The sequence below is a fragment of the Balaenoptera borealis genome (genome assembly GCF_965194805.1).
Source record: "Balaenoptera borealis genome assembly, chromosome: 1".
In the NCBI taxonomy this organism is placed as follows: Eukaryota; Metazoa; Chordata; class Mammalia; order Artiodactyla; family Balaenopteridae; genus Balaenoptera; species Balaenoptera borealis.
This window is the reverse complement of record NC_138860.1, coordinates 22,077,525-22,104,242: the sequence shown is the minus strand read 5'-3', so window position 1 is coordinate 22,104,242 and position 26,718 is coordinate 22,077,525. Positions and strand designations below refer to the sequence as shown.

General features: G+C 48.3%; 1 protein-coding gene across 1 annotated transcript in view; it reads left to right on the top strand.

Moving 5' to 3' along the window:
- Nucleotides 1-26,718, top strand: part of CAPN8 (calpain 8) — an 82,588-nt gene that overhangs the window by 18,760 nt on the left and 37,110 nt on the right. The window contains 5 exon segments of the mRNA XM_082390058.1: nt 22,074-22,120; nt 22,123-22,194; nt 22,727-22,869; nt 23,711-23,870; nt 24,915-24,998. Of these exon segments, the coding sequence (XP_082246184.1) occupies nt 22,074-22,120; nt 22,123-22,194; nt 22,727-22,869; nt 23,711-23,870; nt 24,915-24,998 (506 nt within the window).

Below are 26,718 nucleotides of genomic sequence, written 5' to 3'. Positions count from 1 at the left end.
AGGAGCTGAGTGACCACAACCTGTGTGGCCTGTGAGACTTGAGCTCGGTGGCGTTAACGATGGGCGGATCGTGGCGAGATTAAGAAGAAGACTTCCTGATCAGAGAACCAGGGGGTGTCATGCTGCACCTGTTGTATCAGGGTGTGACAGGGATTCATATTTGTTCAGTGCCTTTCAGGCTTGACACAGTCCAGCACAGCGCAGTGGGGTCTATTCCAGGTTTAAAACATCTTTTTTTTTATTATTTTTTTAAAAATTTATTTATTTTATTTATTTATTTTTGGCTGCTTTGGGTCTTCGTTGCTATGCGTGGGCTTCCTCTAGTTGCGGCGAGCAGGGGCTACTCTTCGTTGTGGCGCGCGGGCTTCTTATTGCGGTGGCTTCTCTTGTTGCGGAGCACGGGCTCTAGGCGCGCCGGCTTCAGTAGTTGTGGCTTGTGGGCTCTAGAGCGCAGGCTCGGTAGTTGTGGCGCACGGGCTTAGTTGCTCCGCGGCATGTGGGATCCTCCCGGACCAGGGATCGAACCCGTGTCCCCTGCATTGGCAGGCGGATTCTTAACCACTGCGCCACCAGCGAAGTCCTGTTATTATTTTTTAACAGTCGATCTATATAATGAAAATGATGTCCTTTACACAGTTTTGTATTACCGTGGTTTTATTATTACTTTGAATACACACTGTTCAAAAATGAAAACAACTGAAAGGTCCACCGTGAAGATTCAGCTTCCTGTCTGTCTCCATCTAGTCCACTGCTTGCTGTCCTGGAAACTTTTTTTTTTTTCTTATCCTTTCAGTGTTTCTTTATGCAAATTCAAGCAAGTCTAAATACATATTCTAATTTGTATCTCTTTCTTGCCTTGAAGGCAGCATACTGTAAACATTGTTTAGCACGTTTCCATTATTTGTTATTATTTTACTAAATAAAATGTCTTGGAGCTCTTTCCATGTCAGCGTATGAGGGGCTTCATTCCTTTGTAACCACTCAGAATATTGCAGTCCATTGTGCGAAGTACCAGTTGATTTACCCTGTCTCCTACTGATGGACACGAGTTATTTTCTCTTTACAGCTATTATACAAAATGGTGCAGTGAATGTCCTTCTCCGCGGTAGTGTGTGCGTGAGGGTTTTTGTCAGCAGGTTTGAAGTGTGGCTGCTTCAGTCACCACAGAATATCTTTCCCTTCTATTTGATTCCCAGCGCTTAGTGGTCTCATATTCGGTCCCACTGTCACCACTGTCTTATCTACTCTGAGGAAAGGGCCCAGGACAATCATTTACACTTTAGTGTGAATTTGAGTCAGTGGGCTACCAGAGGATTTGTATATTGAACATTATCTCCAGAGCATGAAAGAATTGTACTGTTACATCTTTAGTTACACCAACTCTCATAACTTATTTCCTTTTGGTATGAATGCAGACAATGAAGCACAGTAATAGAAATCATGGATTATATTCATATTACATTACAATTGTTGCAAGTAATTCAAAATACCACATAGTCACCATTACCTCATAATTACGCTGCTTATTAGTCGCCACTCCAAAACTTTTATATAGAATGTTAATAAAGAAGCACGAACCTTACCATATTCTAATTTTAAAAACATATTTTGATAACTATTTCAATGTAATTATATTATGTATATACAATGTATTTCTCGCCAAGCCAGCCTTCATCCTCGCCATGTGAGCCTCTTGGCTCCCACCAGAGTCTGTGCTCATGTAGAGTCCAGGAGCTAACTTTCTTTGGAGACGTTATTATAGGAAGAAAGACTGGGAAGTCTGCAGTGCTAAAGATTCAGTTGCTCCAGATAATTCTTACTGTGTAATATGACTTTCTGTTGGGTGACTCAGTCTCTGCCTGAGGGCAGTGCGGTTTGCCTCCACACAAGTAATCAAATGGGTGTCTGTTGATGAAACAGCCCCCAGACAAAATCCTTCCCTGGATCCCCAGGCCTGGAGCTCTTCACCCTGACACACTGAGGAGGGGTTCTCTGCAACCGCAGCCTTCACGCTTGGTCTTCCCGGCAGAGCCCACGCTCACCAGATCTAGCAAGGGCCACACACACAGCACCCCTCCAGTGTGAGGAGATCTCAGGGCCACACCATAGTGAGAGGGAATAAATTGTTAAGTGTGGGATTATTCCCTGTCGGGCACGTCTGCGGTGCCCATTTCCAGCGAAGGCTCATGGTTGGCGCATCACACGGGGAACTGCAGGCACCTCGCTGGTCTCTCTGCTGCCTGTCCCAGCACCGTCTGTCTCTCCTTTGCACGTTGGCCCATGTGTGTCCCTCTGAGGCCTCTGTGTCCACAGAAATAGATTCTGTCCCACCACGAAGTACACGTTTCTGGCTCCTTTCACCCGACGCGGTAAGTCATGACTGTGCACTGGCCAGAAGTCCTTTAGTCATTGGCTTCAGAAGTTCAACCCAACCAGCTTAAAGAAAAAGGAGAAGTTATTGGCTCATCCCACTAGACCGTGGAAAGGGAAGGGCAGTGCTGGCCTCGAGAAGCCTGGATCTAGGGATCTAGGTGTTCCCGGAGCTCTCTCTGCCTGTCCTGTCTCCACTCCGCCCTCTTCCATGCCAGGCAGGCTTCACACAGAAGGAGAGATGACCACTAGGGTTCCAGACTTCAACTTGGTAGTATCGCAAACCACCTTTGATTTTACAAATCTCAGAAAAAGTCTCTGATCTGGTGGTTGGGATCTTTGCCCACTCCTGGGTTCAGTTATTTCAGCCAGAGGGGTGAGGTCCTATTTGGTTGGCTCAGCTTGGGTCATGGGCTTGCTCTTCTGACTGCCAGCCTCCCCCCAAACCACAGGGGGGTTCTCCAAAAGAAGGGGGCAGTGTGCAGTGGGCCGACAGAATGGAGAAAGTGTACCTCAATATGCCAGTGGGGTGGCGGGGACCAGGTCTGGCCAGACTGTGCTCTCCCCGCCCCAGGTCACCTCTGCTATTTGGACTCATTGGTCCTGCCATCTTCTCCCTGCCCCTGAATCCATCACCCTGCAGTGCTCCAGGACATGTCCCTCCCTGAAGGCTGCTCTTCTCCTTCTCTGAATCTGTGCTACCAGCAGTGCCTAATTCAACACCCCGCGTGCAAAGAGCCCCCCAGGGAGACCTGGGTCTTCATGGTCTGCCTGTGGCCTTGCCACCTCAGTTTGCACAGCTGTACAGTGGGCATGTAATCAAACCCAGCCTGCCGGGTGGTTGTGATGAGTAGAGAATCGACACGGCTCCTTGTCCTCCCAGAAGTGGGCACTGCGATGGGCAGAAGTGGTTGTAATAACCCTGGGAGCCCTGCCTGTGTGCTCCATGGGTCTGACTCTCTTCCACGTCTCTATAATCCACCATGCCTGGGGTGTAGCAGGGCTCCGTGAATGTTCACTGGACTTCTGATCTGTTACCTAAACCCTTTGCCTTGTATCATTATTAAATCATGAAAACAGGGGTATCTTAAATCAGAGGCTACTTGTGTTTTTTCTTCCTTCTTTGCCAATATCACTCTTGGCCGTCAGGCTGGATCAGGTATTTCGAGTAAAAAAAATCCCATCCTGGGGACTCCCCTGGTGGTCCAGTGGTTAGGACTCGGCACTTTCACTGCAGGGGGCATGGGTTCAATCCCCGGTTGGGGAACTAAGATCCCGCAAGCTGAGAGGCACCGCCAAAGGAAAAAAAAAAGAAAAAAAATTCCCATCCTGAAGGTGACTACATGTCTTTATTTTTAAAGGATTTCAAAGTGCATGCAAATCAGCACGTTGGCTTATCTATCCTCAGATCACTGATACCGCTGGGAGGAACGTAAAGGTGTTTGAAGGTGCTTGCTGGTCCTTGCCCAGGAGGGATGTCCCAGGAACAGACAAGGAATGACATTGTCCCAAGGCCCTGAGGTGGCTGTGGGTAAAGGAATACAGGGAGACCCCTCCACCTTCTGCTTGCTGGATCCTGTGGCCCCCTGGGTGGGGGGGTACTCTGCTCTGAGCCTCTGAGTCAGCCTGTCTCTCCCAGGCTCAGCAGGACCACACAGGTCCACCGCCCTTACCTTAGCATGTCCGCAGGCAGGGGAACACTGAGATGGGGTATCACTTATGCCTACGGTTGTGAAAATGCAACAGGACTTGATACATCTTTGGGCATCTTTTGCCACTTGCTGCTTTCAGCAATGAGGAGCAGGAGATTTTCTTCCTTAACAAATGAGGAACAGAGACTTGCAGAATTTAGCTAGAAATTAGAGTGCTTTCTGAATAACAAATGCTACAGTGTTTTTATCCAAGCTTTTGATCTAGTGATGGTTTATCTTCCATGCAGAGCGAGGATTAGCGAGGGAGCCAAGCTTTTCTTTGAAGGGTTCGGTGAGTATTGGGGTTTCTCTCTTTATCCTGCTATTTCCCCCTCCCTGTCTTCTACTCTGTGTGTTTGTGCTTGTGTGTGCTTATCTCTTCCACCCTTCTTTCTCTAGTGACTTGCTGTTTTCTCCTCACCTTTATGGAATCGATGTCTTTTTCATCTTTGTTGTATTTATTGAGTAGACTTTTATATTCTGTATTTTCGTTTTGAAAAGGGAGTGACTGGCCAGTTTCACTTGTCTCTATAGACAAAGAGTGAACAACAACGCCTAAATCCAGGTGCCTTCTCTGATGCAACCCTTGCACCCATTTTCCTCTGTGAGCCACGCTCCCCCATCGGGAGCGGCCTGCTCTCCTGCAACAAGAGCCAGGCATGCATCGCCCGCAGGTGTCGGGACTGGTGTCAGCATCTTCACAAGCATTTTTTCTAGATACCTTTTGATCTGTAGCATCCTTGGAGGACTGGGGTGAAGTAAATCAATTCACTAGGACTGAATGGTTACTTTTAATGAGCAATCAGGGGAAGCCTCAGAGAACTCAAAGCAGCCAGACCCCCTCATTGATTCTGGAGAGTGCAGGGTCAGACTTCTGGGAGGCAGGAAAACGGCAGATGACAGTTCCTTGCGGCCCAGTCATAAGTGACGTGGGGAAGTTTGCTTTTGTTAGTACAGTCTTCTCCTACTTTCAGTGATCCGCCCCTCCCCCCCTTTTAAAGTATAAACATCTGAGAGTTATTTATTTATATATATGTATTTTGGCCATGCCACACGACATGCGGGATCTTAGTTCCCACGAGCGGGGATCAAGCCCATGCCCCCTGCAATGGAAGGGTGGAGTCTTAACCACTGGACCGCCAGGGAAGTCCCAGTGATCCCCTTTCTTTGTGGAATACCTTTCCCTTCTGTTTGATTCTTAGTGCTTAGTGCCCTCATGTGTGGCCCCATTATCACCACTGTCCTATCTATGCTGAGGAAAGGGCCCAGAACAACCATTTACGCTTTAGTATGAATTTAAATCGGTGTATTACAGGAGAATTTGTATATAGAACATTATCTTAAGAGCATGAAAGAAGTGTAGTGTTACATCTTTAGTTACACTAACCCTTACTAACTTATCTCCTTTTGGTATGAATGCAGGCAATGAAACACAGTAATAGAAATCACGGATTATATTCATACTACATTACAATTGTTGCAAATATCTCAAAATACCATTTATACTCATCATCACCTCATAATTATGCAGTTTATTAGGCCCTACCACAAATCTTTTATATAGAACGTTAATAAAGAAGCACCAACTTTACGACATCATAATTTTAAAAACATATTTTGATAACTGTTTCAATATACTTTTTGTAGTCCTATTTTTTTATTTTATGCATTTAGAAACATTATGCTGAGATCAGCTCTGGACTTCACTAAACTGCCAAAGGGTCCAGGCACAGGAAAGATTAAGAACCCCACATTACAAAAATGTTAGGCTGCTTCTGCCAGGGGGAGATTTCTTTTTGCAACAAGGGAATTTTGTCAGTAATCTTCAGTTTTACTAAGAGATGTCCTGACTATCCCTCACTTCCTAAGAGAGATGCAAAAAATGCAGGCCAGCCCCTGAGTCCCCAGGGAGACAAACTCTTGCCCTTGAGGTTACTAACCTGGTAAGGAGATGGTGAGTGGTGCCAGGCCAGTGGGGGAAGCGCTCTCTGAGTTCCCTCTTGGCTGAGCAACCTGAAGTTTGGGTCTGAAAACCAAGTTCCAGAGTGTGGCTGATTCCTACTCAGAAGAGTGCTGGCTGAAATACCTGGGTCCTATATTTTTAGAGGACAGTCATTTTAATGTAGTCCACAGACCCAATAGGATCCCCACTGTTAGGGCCCGACCCCATGCCTGACACTCCCCTCAGCTTAGCTTCCCACTTTGCAGACACCATCCCAGGGCCCAAGGACGATCTCTCCTTCAGGGACAGGCTGTGAGTCTTGGGCTCCTCCAGCCCTCTCTGACTTCTTAGGGGCACACCGCTACCCCCGCCTAACGTGGCTGTTTACAGGGCATCATTTCAGGAGACCGGGGGCCAGCTGAAGACAGTGCAGCTGATGGGGCACTGGGGATGCAGCATCCGGGTCCCCAAGGCCGTGGGGAGCCTGTGTGTGCTGGGTGCTGGGGTCCTCCCGGAGAGGACAGAGCCGAGGTGGAGACTGGTGGTGCAGGAACAGGAAGACTGTGCTTGGGCCTCCGTGAAACTTGGTTCAGCCTGGGGCGTTTACTAGAAGCTCTCACGGGAGCGTTCCAGGCTGTGGTTCACAGGCTGCACCTTCAGTCCCCACCACCCACAGTACAGAAGCGTGGGCCCTCCCTTTCCCTCCTCTGCTCTCTCCTCCTCCCACAGGAGGCTGGTCCTCCCGGAAGCAAATCCATGCCACCTACTCACTGGTGGAAGGACAGTTGCTTCCTTTGTTCTAAGAGGCTACACTGATTTGAGGAACTGAAGCAAGCAGAGTCTCTGTTGCACCAGTTGAGGCCATTTTGCAAGCCCTTCCCAGAGGCCCCTCTCTTTCAGATGCTTTCTCTTGGCCTTGTCAGTTCCTGTCGCCTCCCTCTTGCCATCTCAGCTCTTGCCGTTTTGCCTGCTCCTCTAGGCCAGGAGTGGGTAACAGCAGAGACTAGTGGGACTGTGGACTGTAGCAAACTAGAGAGCCGGCCCTGCCCATGGGGGAAGCCATCCCCCAGCTTGAACTGGATGTTACCATAACGAGCTGGGAGGTCCATCCCGACTGCTCGACCTCTCATAGCAGCCCCCTACTCTCACTCCCCCAACCTTGCTTTCCTTTCCTTCATGGCATTTACCACCACCTGGCACAGGGATTTATTTATCATTTGTCTTTCCCACTAGAATGGAAACTTCATAACATCAAGGATTTTTTTCTCCCACTGTTGTATCCTTAGGGCCTGGAATACTACTTGGCACAGAGTAGATGCTCAATAAATATTTGTAGATTGAATAGATAGAGGAATTTTGGCCAGATTTTGTAGTGTTTTTTTTTGGGTTTTTTTTTTGTAGTTTTTAAGAGAAGCCAGAAATCTGGTTGTTTATGTGAAACCTCCCAATTCAAACATATCAATCACTATGCAGGCCAGCCCTGCACAAGCCAGACAGAATAGATCAGCAAACCAATTGTGACGGGTTTATCCCCTTCACTCTACACCAAGGCCCTGCTGGGCTTCAGTTATGGCACTGACCCTTTGGACTTTCTGCATTCTGATCGGCTTTCACCCTTCTGAGCTTCTTGAACTGCTGCTAGCCGTCCTTCCTTCGGTCTTTGGAGAAATGCTGTTCTTTTGTAGATGAGCCCCAGGCACACCTACACTGGCTGCTGGTGGAAATTGCTTTCTCTGTGGTTGCCTGCCACCCACCTGGCCAGGGTCCCCTCTGCTCCTCCCCCTAAGAGTTTTGCTTCCTTTCTGTCTCCTTTTGCATCTTTTTGCTCTTAGGCACTGTCCTCAGGATATTTCCCCAGCCTAAAAATACATTGTTTTCTGTTCACAACACCCCACTGGGCTCCCGGGCATTTTATCGATATATCTGAGCGCACTTCACCTCGTGTCTTAGTACGTGTGAGGCTGGAAGACCGTCCTCATGTTGCCATGGAGACTCTCCATCAGGCTGTGTTTCATGTTTGTCGCATTTTGAGGACCCACACGTACGTTTGGAAGCCTTGGAATCCCAGCCCCTATTTGGAGGTGCCACACCATTTACCATTGTTTGTAGAGGTGGGAGTTTGACAAGCTGTATGTTCTGCCTCAGCACAAACAGTGAAGACCGTTTTTCACCTCGTCATGTATGTTTCAACCTTGGCCAGAGCTAGTGATGAATCTCAGGGCTCATCTTTTTATTTCTTTCCTCATTAGAACCTGGCCTCTAGGGCTTCCCTGGTGGCGCAGTGGTTGAGAGTCTGCCTGCCAATGCAGGGGACACGGGTTCGAGCCCTGGTCTGGGAAGATCCCACATACCGTGGAGCAACTAGGCCCGTGAGCCACAACTACTGAGCCTGCGCGTCTGGAGCCTGTGCTCCGCAACGGGAGGGGCCGCGACGGGGAGAGGCCCGCGCACCGCGATGAAGAGTGGCCCCCGCTTGCCGCAACTGGAGAAGCCCTCGCACAGAAACGAAAACCCAACACAGCCAAAAATAAATTAAAAAAAAGAACCTGGCCTCTAGCGTTTGTCTTATTTTTGAATCCAAAAGGTATTATAATTAAACTCAGTAAGCAAGCTACTTCCTGGAAACTGGCTCTAAGATGTACTTACATAAGGCCCCAAACGTATTTACCTACTGATTTTTTTCCCTCCAGTGTATCAATTCCATTTTTATAGTCTACCAAGAAATTTCCCCCTCTAAATAGCATTCAAGTTATGATTTAAAGTGGGGCGTTAAGGATAGGAAGTCCTCAAGCAGTTTCACACCATCAAGCCTTATTCCTTCAACAATAGCAGAAATTAGATGAGAATTGGCTTGGTGGGCTCCGTAAACAACTAGAAAGAAATTCTGAAATAATTTAAATAAATTCCCTCAATTGTGAAGAGTTTTCTTTTTTTCCTTTTCCTCCCCACTGATAACTTAGAAGGTAAAGCAAGATGGCCTCTGGTTCAAAAGATGACCCACCAACCTTTCCCATTTTTTCCTCTTTTTTGAAGTACATTAACTCTCTGGGATGTTCCAAGCTCCTGGAAGCTGAAGACTCCCCCAGCCCCAAATTGTCCTCGGCCAAATGCTGCGATGGGTTCTAGCTGCCCTCTGCACCAAGCTCTGCTGTCAGGTGTGAGGGCCGCCTTCTGGGTAGCTACGGGAACCAGGAGTGGAGACGAGAGCCGACCTATGGGGGGACACAGAGGTGGATTATTTAGTGTGCTTTATTATATGTAGTGCAGCTTGAAAGTAGTGATTTTGAAGATATAAAAATTATAGTAGTCATAAGGAGTCACACCGCCATTGTTCAGAAGAATACTGGTAGGATTTGGAATCCTACATCTTTGAAAATGTATTGGTGATACTCCTCCCAGGGTGTCTCCAGTATCCCACCCCCTGCTGAGAGCTCCTGGACATTCGAAATGCTAGGGATTGATGTGCTCTGGGATCTTGCTTCTAGAACAATGGTAGCTTGCTCTAATGCAATCATAAAATGAAGAAGATATTCTAGTAAGGTGTGCTAGATTCTTCATTTACAGATGTAGCAGGAGGTGGGGATCACATGGCAGATTCAGGGATGGTTGGCAGTAGGATGCTTCCAAGAGTGATGGGATGTGTGTCTTAACAGACATTTGAATTTGTCAGAATCAGGAAGAACTTTCACAGCTCATTCCTTCATTTTACAAATATTTATTAAAGTGTCTTCTTTGAACAAACTGGCACTGTATCTCCTCTCCCAGTAAAGAGGGTTCCAGGCAACAGAGGGACTATGAACAAAGGTCCTTCAGCTAGAAAGAGAAGGGCACCAGGGAGGACTCGCAGGGAAGTGGCAGGGCTGCAGCCCAGAGGGAGCAGGGGTGCAGAGGCTGGGAGTGGAAAGGGGGGAGCCTCCAGATTGTGCAGGGCCGTGATGCTGGGGGAAGAATTCGGGACTTTAGTCCTGGGCAGTGGGGCAGCACGGAAGCTTGTCAGTAAGGGCGAGTTCAGCCAGACATGCTGTAGTGGGGAGAGTGCAAACACCCTGCGGCAGAAAACTGCAAGATGAGGAACCCTTATTATCTGAGGACCGTATTGGAGGAAGGCCACATTTTTTAGTAAATAGTTTCTACAAAGGTTTGGTTAATATACAATTTTGAAAAATGATACAAAAAATTCTGAAAAAACTTTTTCTTAAATTTCGCAATGCTCATGTAATAATTGCAGCTCTGTGCTAGATCTTAGAACAAGGAATGAATCAATTGTTTACTTTTTTTTCCATTTTACTGAGCTTCACTTTATTGCACTTTGAAGATACTGCTTTTTTTTTTTCTTTTTTACAAATTGAAGGTTTGTGGCAACTGTGTCGAGCAAGTCTATTGGCTCCATTTTTCCAATAGCATTTGCTCACTTCGTGTCTCTATGTCACGTTTTGGTAATTCTTGCAATATTTCAAAATTTTCATTATTATTATATTTGTTATGGTGATCTGTGATCACTGTTTTTTCTTTTATTGGAGCATAGTTGATTTACAATGTTGTATTAGTTTCTGCTATACAGCAAAGTGAATCAGTTATACATATACATGTATCAACTCTTTTTTTAGCTTCTTTCCCCATACAGGTCATTACAGAGTATTGAGTAGAGTTCCCTGTGCTATACAGTAGGTACTTACTAGTTTTCTATTTTATATATGGTAGTGTGTGTATGTGAGTTCCAATCTCCCAGTTTATCCCTCCCCACTTACCTCCTGGTAACCATAAGTTTGTTTTCTACATCCGTAACTCTATTTCTGTTTTGTAGATAAGTTCACTTGTACCTTTTTTTAGATTCCACATGTAAGAGATGTCATATGGTATTTGTATTTCTCTGTCTGACTTACTTCGCTCAGTATGACAATCTCTAGGTCCATCCAATTGTTGACTTTTGAGGGGTGTGGTTTTTTCTGAAAAAATGACAGGACAGCACGATGTGGCACCCTCCACTTCTCCTTTGACTTTCAAAGCAGAATCATGGAAATGTTCAAGGCTTCCCCGCTTTCCCCAAGGTCCGTTTTCAATCCTTTGATGTTCACACCATTCCCTTGAAGTACCCATCGTGCCTGGAGCCCGGTCCGTCTTCTCTTCCTCAGCTGTCACTGCTGTCACTCTGCCAGGCTCTCCTCCAGCACTGGCTCGGGGGCAGGTCTCCAACGTCACTTTCATCAACTTCATGAAATCCTGCAACTTTAGCCAAATGTTCGGTGTCCCTTTGCAACACCTTTGCATGGCATTTGCACGTGAGAGTGGCTTGATGGGTAGGGACAGTTACTAGTGTTAAGCGGGGAGGATGCTGAAATGCAAATGCGTGAATATTTTCACATCATGGCAAGTTTGCATCTTTCTGCAGCCCCCTAATTACAGCTCCTGGATAATGAATGTTGGAGGAAAGATGTTCCTTTATCGTCCTAGTGGGAGAGAAAGCAGTGGTAGGGGTGTTAGAGAGGAGAAGCCGGACTTGGGCGCTATATAGGAATAAAGTCAAAAGCACTTAGGAAGCAATTAGATAGGAGCGGAGTGGGGGGAATAGGAATCAAAATGACTCCCAGGCTTGAGCAACTGGGATACTAGTGGTGTGACGCTTGAGAGAGGAAACAGGGTGGCGCGGGGCGTGCGGGGTCAGGTGGGTGGGAGGAGGACTGCGAGGCCTGCCACTTCCTAGAATAATTTTCATTTTCGTTTTCTTATAGAGTAGTAGATGCTCAATAAATGTTGGCTGATTCGCTTCTTTGGGTTCCCCTGTGTTTTTGATTGTTTTGTGTTGGGTGGTAATTGCTAATAATAGGAGTCTTATTGAAGGTTTTTCTCTGCAGCGGGCACCAAGCTAAGCACTTTCATAGATTATCTCATTTCTATCTTCATAACAACTCCAAGAAGTAGCCACTGTTTTACGCTATTGCAACGTAAGTAGCTGCTACTAGATGAGGTAGGTCAGAAGGTGAACCAAATGTTAACGAGGGGTGGGGGAGGAGTGGTGAAGGCAGACGGAAAGTGGGGGTGAGGAGAGGCTAAGGAGAAGCTGTGTGTGGTCTGAGGGGAGGAGAGAAGTTTCCTGAAACTTCATGATCGTCTTGCCCAGGAGTCTAGGGCACAACATTTCATATATGGGGATAATCCCATTTGCTTCGGCTTCCGAGGGCTCTGCAGGGTGTGGAAAGGCAGCAAGCTAATCATCCTGCTGCACTAGACCTGGCTCTGACACTGACTGACCTTGAGACGTCACGTAGCTGCTCAGGGCCTCAGCTTTACGGATCTGGAAAGTGGGGATTAAATGCCCCCTTTACCCGGTGCAGAGCCTGAGAGCTTCAAATGTAGGAAAGCACTCTCCTTTTTGGGGGGATGCTAACGAAGGGGGGGCCTTATGTGATTTCAGGGAAATTCTTGGAGGGTGAAGGGCTGAGCTTGGGGTGCCTATTTGTTCTCATCTCCATTTTGTAAGAACGCACCCGGCCCAAAAACCATTGGATTAACCTACTTTGGGATTTGGCAGGATTTATCAGGGGCCAGGCATGCACGGTCCATTAGCCCAGAATGCATCTGCAGGCTCCAAGAAGGTGCAGGGAACAGGCACTTTACACGTAACTCGGAGCGGGAGGTGGTAATGCTGAATGGACCCGGGCAGAGCAGGGTCCATTGTGACTCGTGAGTGTGACTTGTTCCCAGACGCGTTTCCTTTGACTCCGAGTCTGTCTGAGGGAAAGAGCCCACCGCAGACAGAGCCCGAGAACCACCACCTACTAGTCCAGGAGACACTGAGGCTCCTGTTAGGCCCTGGATACGGGAAGGCCACTGGAGTTGTCCCTTCTGAGCAGAAATGTTGCTTATCGTGGGAGACTTTCTGAAAGCTCATCTCAGGCAGCTCCTCTGGAGTCCCTGGGTGTGGCCCTTCGCACAAGTCTGATCTAAAACTGCTTTCATCTTCCCCAGGAGCCCTGCCTAGGGAAGTGGGGAACTAACTAAATTTAGTCCAGTTCAACTTAAAACTTTGTCCAACCCAGTAGTTGAAACAGTCTTTTTTGGCGTAACTCGGTCCCTTTTGGGTAACTCTTTAGTCTTCCAGATTCTTCTCCTCTGCCCTCTCCTTCCCCAGATGGCCATATGGGGCCTCGTGTGCACTGGCCATGTCTGCCGAGGGGTGGTTGGTCTGCTTCCTGCCCTGCCTTCTGGTGGCATCACACTGGTGGCCTCTGTCCCTTATTTGCTGAGGCCACAGGGGAGCTCAGGGGGTTTCTGAGAGTCAGCCAAGCTCCTCTGTCCATCCTGGCTCACCACGCTCTTAATTCTGTGAGGGCTGCCCACGCCTTCTCTGGTGCAGAACTTATCCCCACAATGGTTTTCTCTCTGAGTCCCACCTGGGGAGGGTCCAAGAGGCCCTGTCTTCTGGGCTCACCTCACCCCATTTGGGCCCCTCCTTCTTGCTCTGGAGTTTTGAAGCCCACCTCTTCCTGCCCATCCCTTTCTGCCCTCCCTGAAGCTGTATTGGCAAGTGGGGTCAGGGTAGAGGGAAGCTGGCTTACCTATAGGGGACATTAATCAAGATACTCAAGAGGGGGCTTCCCTGGTGGCGCAGTGGTTGAGAATCTGCCTGCCAATGCAGGGGACACGGGTTCGAGCCCTGGTCTGGGAAGATCCCACATGCCGCGGAGCGACTAAGCCCGTGAGCCACAATTGCTGAGCCTGCGCGTCTGGAGCCTGTGCTCCGCAACGGGAGAGGCCATGATAGTGAGAGGCCTGCACACCGCGATGAAGAGTGACCCCCACTTGCCGCAACTAGAGAAAGCCCTCGCACAGAAACAAAGACCCAACACAGCCATAAATAAATAAATAAAAATTAAAAAAAAAAAAAAGATACTCAAGAGGCCCTCTAAAAATATGTCTGCTGTTACATATACATCCATGTGCATCTTTTATATTTTTTATGTCCTGATGTCCTCTCTTCCAAATGGAGGTTGATATTTATGTATATTCTTAAACATCTGTCTTGTTACAAATAAGTCCTTTTTGCTTAAATGATCCTATACAATAAACTGTGAGGTACAAACCCATTTTACAGATTAGAAAACTGAGGATCATAAGAGTGAAGTGTTGGCTATAGGTCACTCAGCAGACAAGTCAGGGCCTGAGGATTTAAACCCGGGCTTTCTGAAGACAAAGGCCATGTTATTTTGACTTTTCTAAGCCTGTTGGCTCCCCGAGGGCAGGGACCATGTCTTTTACATCTCTCTTGTCCCAGTGTCCTACATGAGCAATGATTGCTAAATGCTGGTGAGTGATGATGACATATAAGAACTACTCCCCAAACCTGAAGGAAGGGAACCTCCCAAACATATGTTTTCCAAGGAGGGTTGGAGGCTGGTACGATATAGGGGAGATTTACAAATGATTCGAAGAGGACAGGAATGTAAATGGAGTGTTCTGCTAGGATGTAGGGGGTGTGAACATGGCTGATTCATTCACTCCCCTCGCCCTGTACACAGCCTGGCCAGCCTGGGCAGGCACTGCTCCAGGGAGTGATGTGGCTTGGGGGAGCAGGTAACAATAATCTCAGAGTAAACAGGAGCCCTGAGGATGCCAAAAGGCCACTGCAGAGCTGGAGCCAGATGTCTATCTGTGCTCCAGGGCTAAGCCTGGGGAGAGGGCAGAGGGGTGTCTGGGATGGAGGCTGGCTGCAGGAAGGGGGCTGGGGGGATCCAGTGGAAATGATGTCGTCCAGGTTCAGAAATGTCTAGCTTTGCCTCTGCTTGCGGAGGTGAGGGCTGGCATCTCTATGATTTACAGGGAAAGAGGAATGGTAGAATGATATAGCTCAGAGGGGTGCGCAGGAGGTCAAATGGTCACTCTTCCAAATCCAGGTGGGTGGGCCTGAGTCTAATCATGCTACACCCGGGGTCTTGAGACGAGCAAACGTTGGAAGCTGGGTAAGATGACACCCTACTCTGGCTTGGGTGCCGACCTTGATGAGCGAGTCAGAGCCTTCCTTTGGCTGTTATAATTTTCTTTAACCAGAGCAGACAGGAGTGAGAGAAGGAAGGGGGAAGCAGAAAGTGGTTCCCAGAAGACTCTAGGAGTAATAGACTAAAGAAACGTCATTATCATCCTTGTCACTGACATTTTCATACTGAGCAGTTGTTGAAAACCGGAGACTTGATGCAAAGCCATTTTGTCCAACCTCCCTCCAGTGCAGACTTTCCTTAACCCCCGATTTTACTGTGGATGTTCCAGCTCGTGAGGTCTCGATGCGGGGGGATGATCCTCCATCCCCCATCCCAGGGGATGTTTGGCAGTGTCTGGAGTCATTTTAGGCTGTCACGCTGGGAGGCAAGTGCTACTGGCATCTAGTGGGTAGAGGCCAGGGATACTGTTGAACATCTGTAGTGCACAGGAGAGCCCACAGCCCAGAATTATCCAGACCAAAGTGTCAGCAGTGCTCAGTTAGAGAAACCTGCTCCAGCTGGCTACACTATGTTATAGGAGCTTTTTCATTTAATTTTTTTTTTAGTTTTAATATTTTTTCCTTTTTTAATTGAAGTATAGTTGATTTACAATGTTGTGCTGTTTTCAGCTGTACAGCAAAGTGAGTCAGTTCTATATATATATATATATGTATGTATATATATATATATATATATATATATATATATACTCTTTTTCAGATTCTTTTTCGTTATGGGTTATTACAAGATATTGAACAGAGTTCCTTGTGCTATACAGTAGGTCCTTGTTGTCTATCTATTTTATAAATAGTAGTGTGTATCTGTTAATCCCAAACTCACATTTCTTTTTTTAAATTATTTATTTATTTATTTATTTATTTATTTTTGGCTGCATTGGGTTTTCGTTGCTGCGCGAGGGCTTTCTCGGGCGGGGGCTACTCTTTGTTGCGGTGCGCAGGCTTCTCACTGTGGTGGCTTCTCTTGTTGTGGAGCATGGGCTCTAGGCGCACAGGCTTCAGTAGTTGTAGCATGCAGGCTTAGTAGTTGTAGCACGCAGGCTCAGTAGTTGTGGCTCGTGGGATCTAGAGCGCAGGCTCAGTAGTTGTGGCACAGAGGCTTAGTTGCTCCGCGGCATGTGAGATCTTCCCGGGCCAGGGCTCAAACCCATGTCCCCTGCATTGGCAGGTGGATTCTTAACCACTGTGCCACCAGGGAAGCCCCTGGTTCTAGTCTTATACAGTATTAATGTATGCTGTTTTATCTCTCCCTGTTCGAGATATCAACTGCAAAATGGGCTAAGCCATGAGACTTTCTTGCTGGTAATTAGGGTATGAATTGTCAGATCCCATCTGACACTTTGCTACCTACAAGACTTCGTTCAGGGAAGCATTTTGTGCCGGGGCCTCCAGTCAGCTCTCGGTCTAGCCTGAGAGATAGGAATTGTCAACAAGGCCAGTACGGCCGCAAGTCTGTGTGTATGTGTTTTAATGTCGTCAAAAAGGCAGGAACTGAATGCTGAGGACTGGAAAAGGCAGGTTCGCCCACGGGAGGGAGGGGAGGAGGGAGGCTTTGGTGATTGCTTGGCACTAATGGGCAGAGCAAAAATAGCAGCCTGAGTGTGAAACACTGCAGCCGCCTTACCGCGAAGAGGGGACAAAGGAGGCCTCAGCTGTGAGAAAACATTAAAGATGGATTTTTGGAAAGCAAGCACACAGTAGCAGGTCAGAATCTTTGCGTTACCTTCAGATGTGCAATCACCATGGCATTCTTTACCTTCCTCGACTGCTCTCGGCTTGCTGGGGAACCCCAATTGGCACTGACCATGAGTTGGGGGGAAACGTCAACTGGCCAATAAAAGGTATTTTCTGCCTCTGCCTGTTTCGGGTTCTTGTCTCTTTCGGATAAATATTCCTCCTTCAGCCACTCCAATTGGGGGCTTTCTTGCTCCTTCAAGGCTGGCCCCTCTCCGGTCTCCCCAGGACAGTGTCGGCACGGAAGGAAAGGCTGAACCTCCCCCAGCCTATGGGAGAAGAGTGGCTGGCCCTTGGGTGCCCGCTGCTGTCCTCTGGGTCCCACTGGTCTCCTGGGACTAGCGTGTGGTGTGGTCTGTTCTGCTGGTGCTGTCAGGGTCCAGTGGACCTTCCCTGGCTGATCGAGGCCCGACTCAGTGTGCTGTCACGCCTCCGGCCTGGTCCTGAGCCACGCGGTCGCCATGGCCTCTGTGGTGGGATTGACCTGCCTTCTCCTCCTTGCCCTCAGCTCAGTCACTATCTGACGGCAGAGGGAGACTTGGGGGCGCTCTTTACCACCTTCTCTCACTTTCTCTCACCTTCTCTCCACCTGAGCACTCCATGTTGCCATTTTTATTCTGCTTCCCGTGTCCCCCATGGGAAGCAGGGCATAAATCCTCTTTGCCTTGGCTTCCTCTTTAATCTCTCTGTGGTTTTGCTATTGTTCCTGCTCCAGCCATTGTTCAACCTCAAGGTGGAAGAGGGGCGATGGAAGCAGTTCCAATGTCTGACCTTTCATCTTTTTTCCCGTCCTCTCTCCTCCTTGTAGTCCAGAAGCATCTCCACTTTCCCCCCTGATGTTTGGAAAATTCTCTTAAGTCATAGCCCAAGTTCTTGCTGCCTAGGGTTTATCATAACACTAGGTGTTTAGATCATCAAGCTTTGATAACATGTAAATGGAATATTTGAATTTAGAGTTGTTTTATTTTTAAGAAAACCTGACTCAGGATTATTATTTCTTGATTGGCTTAAAATGCGTTTTTGACAGAGCAGAGCAAAGACTTCATTGTAGGGGCTGGGGTCTGCCTGCTGTTTACTAGAAGCCCTGAAGCCTGCTGATGCGGTGGGTGGGGAGATCGGGGGGACCGTTATTTCAGTGGAGTAAAAAAAATAAACCAGTTTATGACTTTAATAAATGTTAAACCCATTACATATATAACCTGAAGAAGGAGTAGGAAGAACAAAGCTCAGCAGACCCCCCGTAAGGTCAGTGACGCAAAACCCTCCCCCTCCAGCTCCCTGGTCAGCCAGCGCTCTAACCAGGACCCGCCCTTGCTGGAAGGTGGCTGGAGAGGAGGGCATTGCCCATCAGGACTCTTTCCCAGCTTTTTCTGTCCACCTTATTCACCACCAACCTTAGATCCAAAAGCCTCCCAGTTGCCTTTGGAAATTAAACTTATGCTCAAGGTCCAAGCCGTGTGTCCACGGAGGAGAACGTGATGAATGTGTACAAGCATCCAGAGAGATCCCCAAACACGTTTCTGAAATGTTTTGAGCGACGGCATAAATATCTGTCTTCCCAAGAGAGCTCTCAGGAGAGGAACACGCTCATTGGATCTGTGCCTTAGAGAAAGCATCTTTGTGATGACAGTGCGTGCACACCTTATGGAGTCCCTGGCAGGCATCCCAAAGCCCGTGTACGCACTGCGTCTCCTTGCAGCTCTGGGTTGGCCCTGAGAGCCAGGTGGATTCCGGGAAATGGCAACAGTGAGGCAGATGAAGAGAAAGTTAAACTCTCTTCCAGCTGGGCCGCCCCTTTTGATGTCAGCAACTGAGGGACACTTTGTGTGTGCCGTGAATTTTAATGTCTAAGGGATATTCCAGGTGGGCTGTTGGAAGCAGCTGTGTGGGAGCAAGAACGCCAGTATCAGAAGAAAACCAGGACTGCACCTTGTCATGAGGGCAGGTGCTGCTCTGATCTCTGTGAGAGGCCACCTGTCGCAGGGAGGGTTGCAGCCCGGTCATCTGCCCCTCCCCAGAGGCCTGCGCCTCTGCCCTCGTCTTCCCTTATCTCCCTCTACCCCCGAGCTCTAGAGGCAGGGGCCCCTGGTGCTGGCTTAGGTGGCCCCTGTCAGGTTCAACACATGTCCTCATTGGGCTCCACATCTCCAGACACCAGGGAGATTCAGGTGCAAACATGTAGGTGCTGTTGGGGATTTGCACAGGAACAAAATATGAGTCATTGATTCATTTGGTCACATATTTACCTAAAAAAAAATTTTAAGGGACTTCCCTGGTGGCGCAGTGGTTAAGAATCCACCTGCCAATGCGGGGAACACAGGTTCGAACCCTGGTCCGGGGGAAGATCCCACATGCCGCGGAGCAACTAAGCCCATGAGACACAACTACTGAGCCTGTGCTCTAGAGCCCGTGAGCCACGACTACTGAAGCCCGCGCGCCTAGAGCCCGTGCTCCGCAACAAGAGAAGCCACTGCAATGAAAAGCCCGCACACGGCAATGAAGAGTAGCCCCTGCTCGCCGCAACTAGAGGAAGCCTGCACGCAGCAATGAAGACCCAACACAGCCAAAAGTAAATAAATAAATGAATAATTTTTTTAAAAGATGATGAAAAAATAAATACATAAGTTTTTAAGCATTTTTCATTTTTTATTAAAGTATAGTTGATTTACAATATTTGTGCACAGCAAAGTGATTCAGTTTTTTATATATATATATATATATATATATATTCTTTCTCATATTCTTTTCTATTATGGTTTATTACAAGATATCGAATATCTTGCCCTACCTGTGCTATATGGTAGGACCTTATTGTTTATCTATTTTATATATAGTAGTTTGTATCTGCTAACCCCAAACTCCTAATTTATCCCCACTCCCCCTTTCCCCCTTTGGGAACCATAAGTTTGTTTCCTGTGTCTGTGAGTCTGCTTCTGTTTCGTAGGTAAGTTCATTTGTATCATATTTTAGATCCCACGTGTAAGTGATATGCATCATATGATATTTGTCCTTCTCTGCACTTATTTATTTTTATTCATCAAACAGTCATCGAGCCCCTACTATGTGTCAGCCACCTGCTGGGGAAGCCAGGACGGGGAACCCACATCCCTGTTCTGCAGGAAGAGCTTGCAGAGACAGTCTTGTTCTAGTGGCCCAAGAAGGCGCTGGGGGCTCTGAGGAGGGAGCACACGGGACGCCGAAGTGGGTCAGGGATTGGATTGGGAAGCAGCTTGTGCGCAGAGAACTATAAACAAGGTCTTTAGGAAACACAAAGAAAAAGAGGTGACCTGCGGCTGGAGGCTGAGAAGCATCAGGGAAGGCTTCGTGGAGGAGGGGAAAGGGGGTGGTGTTGCAGCAAGGACTCTACAAGCCGAGGGGATGGATGGGTGAAAGCGTGTGCTGGAAAAGACCAGGGCATGGTGTGTGCAGATCGAGTTCGACTGGAGATCAGACTCATGGTGGGAGGACAGTGGGAAGCAGGCTGGGGAAGTAGGGGGGAGGCATATTGTGAAGGGTCTTGATGTCCTGTTAGTTTTTTATCTTGTTCTTAAGCAATGGAGAAGTTGAAGATTTCTGAGCACAGGAAAGAGGTGATCACAGGTGTTGACGGGAAGAAGGCTGGAGTGAGAGGAGAGAACCTGTTATTTTATCCACTCTTTGGAAGTTGCCTTTGAATGAGGTACTGCCCCCCTTGAGTCTTCTTTAGTGAGAAGCCACAGTCCTGTGCCTGCTGTACCAATTCTTATCTCCTCCGGCTACCGGGTCTGGTCCCACCTGGGGGCCCACTGCCGTTGGGAGGAGGGCGTTTGTCAGTGAGAGCAGAAGACAGGGGCAGGGCTGGCTTCTGGGTCAGAAAAGCTCTTCAAAAATTAACTGCGTGTGAGAGGCGGAGAGAGAGAGAATATGGTCTCTCTGGTCGGGGAAAGGAAGAGGGAAAGGAATTCATTTGGGACCAAATCATGAACCTCTCTGTTGAGAGAGATGAGGGCAGATAGAGCAAAGGGTTTTCTAGGATAACCTGGTGATGGAGCCGTACTGAGCAGATGATGAATCCTCAGAAGTGGGTTCCTGTGTCACAGTTTACTGACTACTTGCTCAGGCAGCCCACGCCTGAGAGAACCGTGGTGTGTTCATCCTGGACTACGTGTGCAGCTTGGGCCACAGCGTGGAAAGATCACAGAGAGTTAGACGAGGTCCTCAGAGGGTCTCTGAATGGTTGAAGGGGCTTTTATCTGAAGATACAGTGAAGAGATTCAGATTTTTTTTTTGTGGACAAGGTGAAGGCTGAGACACACAGGCTGGATTTTGGAGCCATTTGATTGGGATAGGAATGGGAGAAACTTGTCTCCAAACCCTAAACTCCTAGAGGTAGGGCTCTGGAGTGAAACTGGGAAGAGGCAGCTGTCGGGCCAGTAAGATGAAATACTTCTTCACACGATGAGCAGCACACGTAAGGACGTTGAGATCTCAGAGATTGTTGTAGAAGAAGCCTATAAATGAGATGTGAGACAAATTTACATCAATTCCAGGATGATAGATCCACCACAGGATGCTAAGGTCTGTAAAGGGTGTCTGGGGCTGTGCTTAATCTTTTGAAGTCGACACCACGGGGGATAATGGTGCCTTCCGTGGAGGTACCGCTCAGAGGCACGGGTCTGGGGGGTCCCAACTTGTACAGAAAGCAGTTTTCTGTTTTCTTCTGCATTTACTTGGATCTCCAAAGTGACCAACACTGAGCCCTAACATTTTTAACCTCTCTTGATTTTTATTTCTTCTGACTAAAAGTATGATCTTTTCATGCTAATCAATATCTCAGGAGTGTTATAAGCTGTTGTGGTGAGCTCTGAAACATAAAAGGGCAGTCCTCCAACAGACACGAAGAGGCAACTCTCCGTTATCCAAGGTCAAGCGGAGCAAGGAACACACACACATGCACATGCACACACACACGCACATGCACACGCACACACACACACACACACATGCATCCTGAGCTGGCCAAATAGCTTCAGTGTTTCCTCCAACCAAATGTTTTCTTAAAGTTGTTATTAAGGAATCAAAGAGGATGATTTTTGCTTCTTCCTTTCTTTCTTTGCACCTTCTACTCCACTGATTGAGAGCTTAGGACATGTGGAATGGTCAGCATGTAGCAGGTCGGGGGAAGGAGGAACTGAGAACTTCCAAGGAGGCAGCAGGACCTTCAGACACTTGAGGAAAAGAGTCCCAGACTATCTGACCCAGAAGGGAGTCGTGTGACTCTGGATTGAATGGGCCAGTGAGGGTCAGAGGAAGCAGGGACCCTGCAGGCCTGGCCTGACCAGTGTGTGTCCCCCATGACATGGTGCAGGTGACTGCTGGCTGCTGGCGGCCATTGCCTCCCCCACCTTGAATGAAGAGAACTGCTTTACTGCGTGGTCCGCAGGGACCAGAGCTTCCAGGAGAACTACAGGGCGATCTTTCATTTTCAGGTATCCTGCCTTGCTCACGGCCCTTGACACTACTTTCCATAGTCTTGGGACCCATGCTGAGAATCAGAAATCTGGGCTTGGGGCCCAGTAGCCTAGGTTTTAATAATCCCTCCAGGGGATTCTGATGCGTGCTTGAGTTTGAGAAACTTTGCTTTAACATGTCCATCCAGTCATCCACACGTCCATCCCCTCCTGTCTCCCCCAGGCCATGAGGCCTTGAGGAAGGCACCTTGGAGTGAGGGTCAGGAGATGGGAGCCCGAGTGGCATCACTCAGCGTCACTGTTGCCACTGCGTGATGCAAGTTTTCTCATCCACAAGCTCAGCCACTGGACTCGATGTTTCCTGCTTTTGCCGGCGTCTCCTATGGGCACGGGTAAGTAAGGCACGGATCCTGCTCTTAAGGAGTCCATTAAAGGTCCAAGGCTGGAACACTGATCAGCACAGACTGAGGTCCTTCTGAGGTCCACTGAGGACGCCGGCTCTGCCTCTCAGCTCAGCCCTGTGGACGGGCTCTGTGTGTCCCTCCCGCAGTTCTGGCAGTACGGCGAGTGGGTGGAGGTGGTGGTGGACGACAGGCTGCCCACCAAGGACGGGGAGCTGCTCTTCCTGTACTCCGAGGAAGGCAGTGAGTTCTGGGGTGCGCTGCTGGAGAAGGCCTACGCCAAGGAAGTGGGGCAGGGAGGACCTGGGAGGCTCCGCAGTCTCCTTGGAGGATTTTACCTGCCCCTCCCCAGCCTCTGGGTGCCATGCCCATCGTTCCCAGCCCCTGCACCCCATGCAAAGTACCCCTCCGTAACTAAGAGAAACAGAAATTTGGGCTACGAGTTAAAAGCTCAGCTCTGTCCCACATGAATGAGTGAACTGGGACCACAACTTAGCTTCTTGGTGTCTCAGCTTTGTCCTCTTTCAAACCCCCAAGTCAGTTCTTAGGTCAATGTGAATTTTAAAAGAATGACAAAGAAGAAGAATAAAGCAAATGTACTTAGATCCCAAACTCATCAAAGTCTCTACCCTTTGTTTGGGAGTCATTCTCCTTCTCACTGGCATTCAATGTTCAAAGTCTTCTTTGGGGTTCTTTGAGTTAGTTTCGTTGACTGGTACCCTTTTGTGCAACCCCTGTTCTTTCCCAGCCCTATTCCCAAAGCAAACCCCAAGGGATGCCTCTCAGCTTTGAGGGAGGGTCCCCCTCATCCCTACCCATGCCCCCAACCCCCAGAAACCCAAGAATTCAAGGTCAGCTCTGGAAAGATTGCACTTTGGTTTTTATAAGAGCGCATGGCTTGGTGAGAGGTGATCTGAGATTTGCTCCTGGCAAAGTGCTGAGCTGGCTACGTGAAACTGTGCCTAAGCCCCTCCCTGGCACACAGACAAAATTGGCAAAGGCCCTCCTGTACCTTCCAGACCACACTATGTCCTAGCACTGCCCCTACCCCATCCCATGTGGTCCCCTCGCTGGGGTTGCTAATGGCTCTGGATGACGCACGTATTCTTTTTTCTTTCCAACAGGCTCAACAGTTCTTATGAGGCTCTTGCTGGAGGGTCCACAGTGGAGGGGTTTGAGGATTTCACAGGTGGCATCTCTGAGTTTTATGAGCTGAAGAAGCCACCAGCCAGTCTGTTTCAGATCATCCGGAAGGCCCTCCGAGCAGGGTCTCTGCTGGCCTGCTCCAGTGATGTGAGCCGGGACGGCTTCTCTTTGCTGCCCCTCCCCATGTGTGGTAGGGAAGGAACTGGACAGAGGCTAGAGGCTGGGAAGGCTTTGGGCCAGAGCAGAGTCTAGGACTTACAGGGCAAGTCCTGTGACATATTTGTCCCTAGCACATGGGAGCCGGTGGGAAGACCTAATTAATGGGTAGGAACTGGAGTTGGTCTCATAAACTCAGAAACCATAGGATTTCTAAGTGTTAAGCCCCGTTAGTACTGCAGGAATTGCCCTAAGAACGCAGACTTGATCCCTGGATCCTAGGCCCTACCTTTGCTACCCTCTTTTGCTAAGTAATCTTGGGATTTTGGAAAACAAATAGGGTGATTCACAATACATGATGGGCTTTGAGATCACTGAAGAAAAGGGAAGAGGTTCTGAACCAGGGGTGGTACCCTGTCTGGGGGCTGGCTGTATGCGGTTCCATGGTAGTGTGTAGACCAGAGCCTGGAGGCCACCAGCCACGTGGTCTGCTGTCACCTGCCCCTCCACCTGCTCTTTCTCCTTCTCTCGACCCTTACCTGGTGATCTCACACACGTGAATGACAAAGCAAGAGCAATCCCCCTTTCTCCTCTCTATAAAAACCCCAGCAGGATATGTGTATTTTTGGTGGAGAAGTGACGTGGGGTCTGGGGAGGGGGCGGGGCTGTTGAGGAGGGACCCTGGGGACACCCACCGCCACTGGTGAACCAGGGCCAGTCCAGACAACTGTCACGGATAATTAGTCTTCTGCAGGCAGCATGGGGTCCTTCTTGAAGAATAAATGGCTTCCCGCTTCCTGTGTCATTTCAAAGGCTGGTAAGTCATATTCCAGGACTGGCAGGCAGGCCTGATCAAAGAGGGTTTGGATGGAGAGAGCTCTGTTTACCTGAGGTTAATTGCTGCGCCTGCCCCCCGCCCCCGCAACCCTGCACTGGGGCCCTGTAGCTGTGTAGCATATCCTTGGAAAGCATTGTAGGACTGGCCCCAACAAGGTCAGGGTCAACCACTCTGAGTGGACTTTACTCTCAACTCAGGTCTCCAGTGCAGCTGCAGCAGAAGCCATCACCAGCCTGAAGCTGGTTAAGAGTCACGCATACTCTGTCACTGGAGTCAAAGAGGTAAAACTGGGCATGGGGAGATGGAAGGGCAATGCGTAATGATATGACCATAAATCCCTGGCATCCATGAGAGAAAGAGAGGGAATCACCACCTGGCCCTTCCCTGCCCAGCTGAGGTGCAGCATCTCTGGTGGCACAGAGCCCCTGGCACCGACCCACACTCAGCTCTTGCTTATTACAAGGGCCCTCCTACCTCTTACACACTCAGAGATGGATAACGTAACCTCTTTGAGCTTCAGCTCTATGGGTTCTAACTAAATGCAGGCTATCCTCTGCGATGTGACCAGGAAGAGGGACGAAGTTTTGGAGGAAAGTTGTAGAAATTGTCAGTTAGATCTACACTCATTCTAAGATGGGTGTTTGCGCTTCCCTGGTGGCGCAGTGGTTAAGAATCCGCCTGCCAATGCAGGGGACACGGGTTCGAGCCCTGGTCCGGGAAGATCCCACATGCCGCGGAGCAACTAAGCCCATGCGCCACAACTACTGAGCCTGCGCTCTAGAGCCCGTGAGCCACAACTACTGAGCCCATGTGCCACAACTACTGAGCCTGAGCTCTAGAGCCCGTGCTCCGCTAAAAGAGAAGCCACCACAATGAGAAGCCCGTGCACAGCAACAAAGAGTAGCCCCCACTCACCACAACTAGAGAAAGCCCGCTCACAGCTTCAAAGACCTGATGCAGCCAAAAATAAATAAATAAAATAAATAAATTGAAAAAAAAGAAAAGCATTAAAAAAATATATCTTACTGTATGTTATATGGCAAAAAAAAAAAAAAAGTATGTTTGTACAGGTAAAGCAGTGGAAACCCATAGGATCTCCAAAGAGGAAACGACAGTAAAACCTGCCCCAACTTTCAAGCTGGGGTGTGATAGTGGGAAGGAACGTAAGTATTCCTTACATTCCAACCCAAGGAGAAAGTATGGGCTGAACTTTTCATTATTTCTATTTACTACAGTCTGCCTACCTCCAAAAAGGATGTGCAGTGGTTTACAATGAAAAGCATAGACACAATAAAACCATACAACAAAGGTAAAATACACCAGACAATCTAGGCTAAAGACAGTGCTCCAGTTGAGAAATTAATTTTGTTTTGGGTTTCCTGATGGCCAAGGCAAAAAAGGAAATGCAGTGGTTGTCTCAGTTTTTGTTATTTATTAAAAAGGCATGCATGTTCATTACGTGTGTTTGTGCTTCACAAATACACTCTTTAATGAAGTCAATTCCCAAATATGAATTGAGCATGTATATGTAAACACTGGGCGAGGGCATGACGGAGGATACAAAGGAAGGTCAGACACTGAAGGCAGAACGGTCCATTGTGTTTGCACGTGTATGCAAAGGCACACATGGGGGCTCCTGGTGAGTGTTCCGTAGACGATAGGGGAAGGTGGATGTATGGATTTCCCACTATGGGCTTTGAGACAGACTGCCTGGGTGCCTGTCCTGCATCTACTACTTACTAACCAGGTAATCTTGGATAACTCAACCCCTCTGGCTGGGTCTCAGAGGTTTTTTTGTTTGCTTGTTTGTTTTTTTAAATTTTTATTGGAGTGTAGTTGATTTACAATGTTGTGTTAGTTTCAGGTGTACACCAAAGTGAATCAGTTATACATATACATATATCTACTCTCTCTGGGTCTCAGAGTTTTGAGAGAGATGAAAATGAAGATAATAACAGCACCGAGTTTATAGGACTGTGGTGAGGTTTAAATGAGGTGATC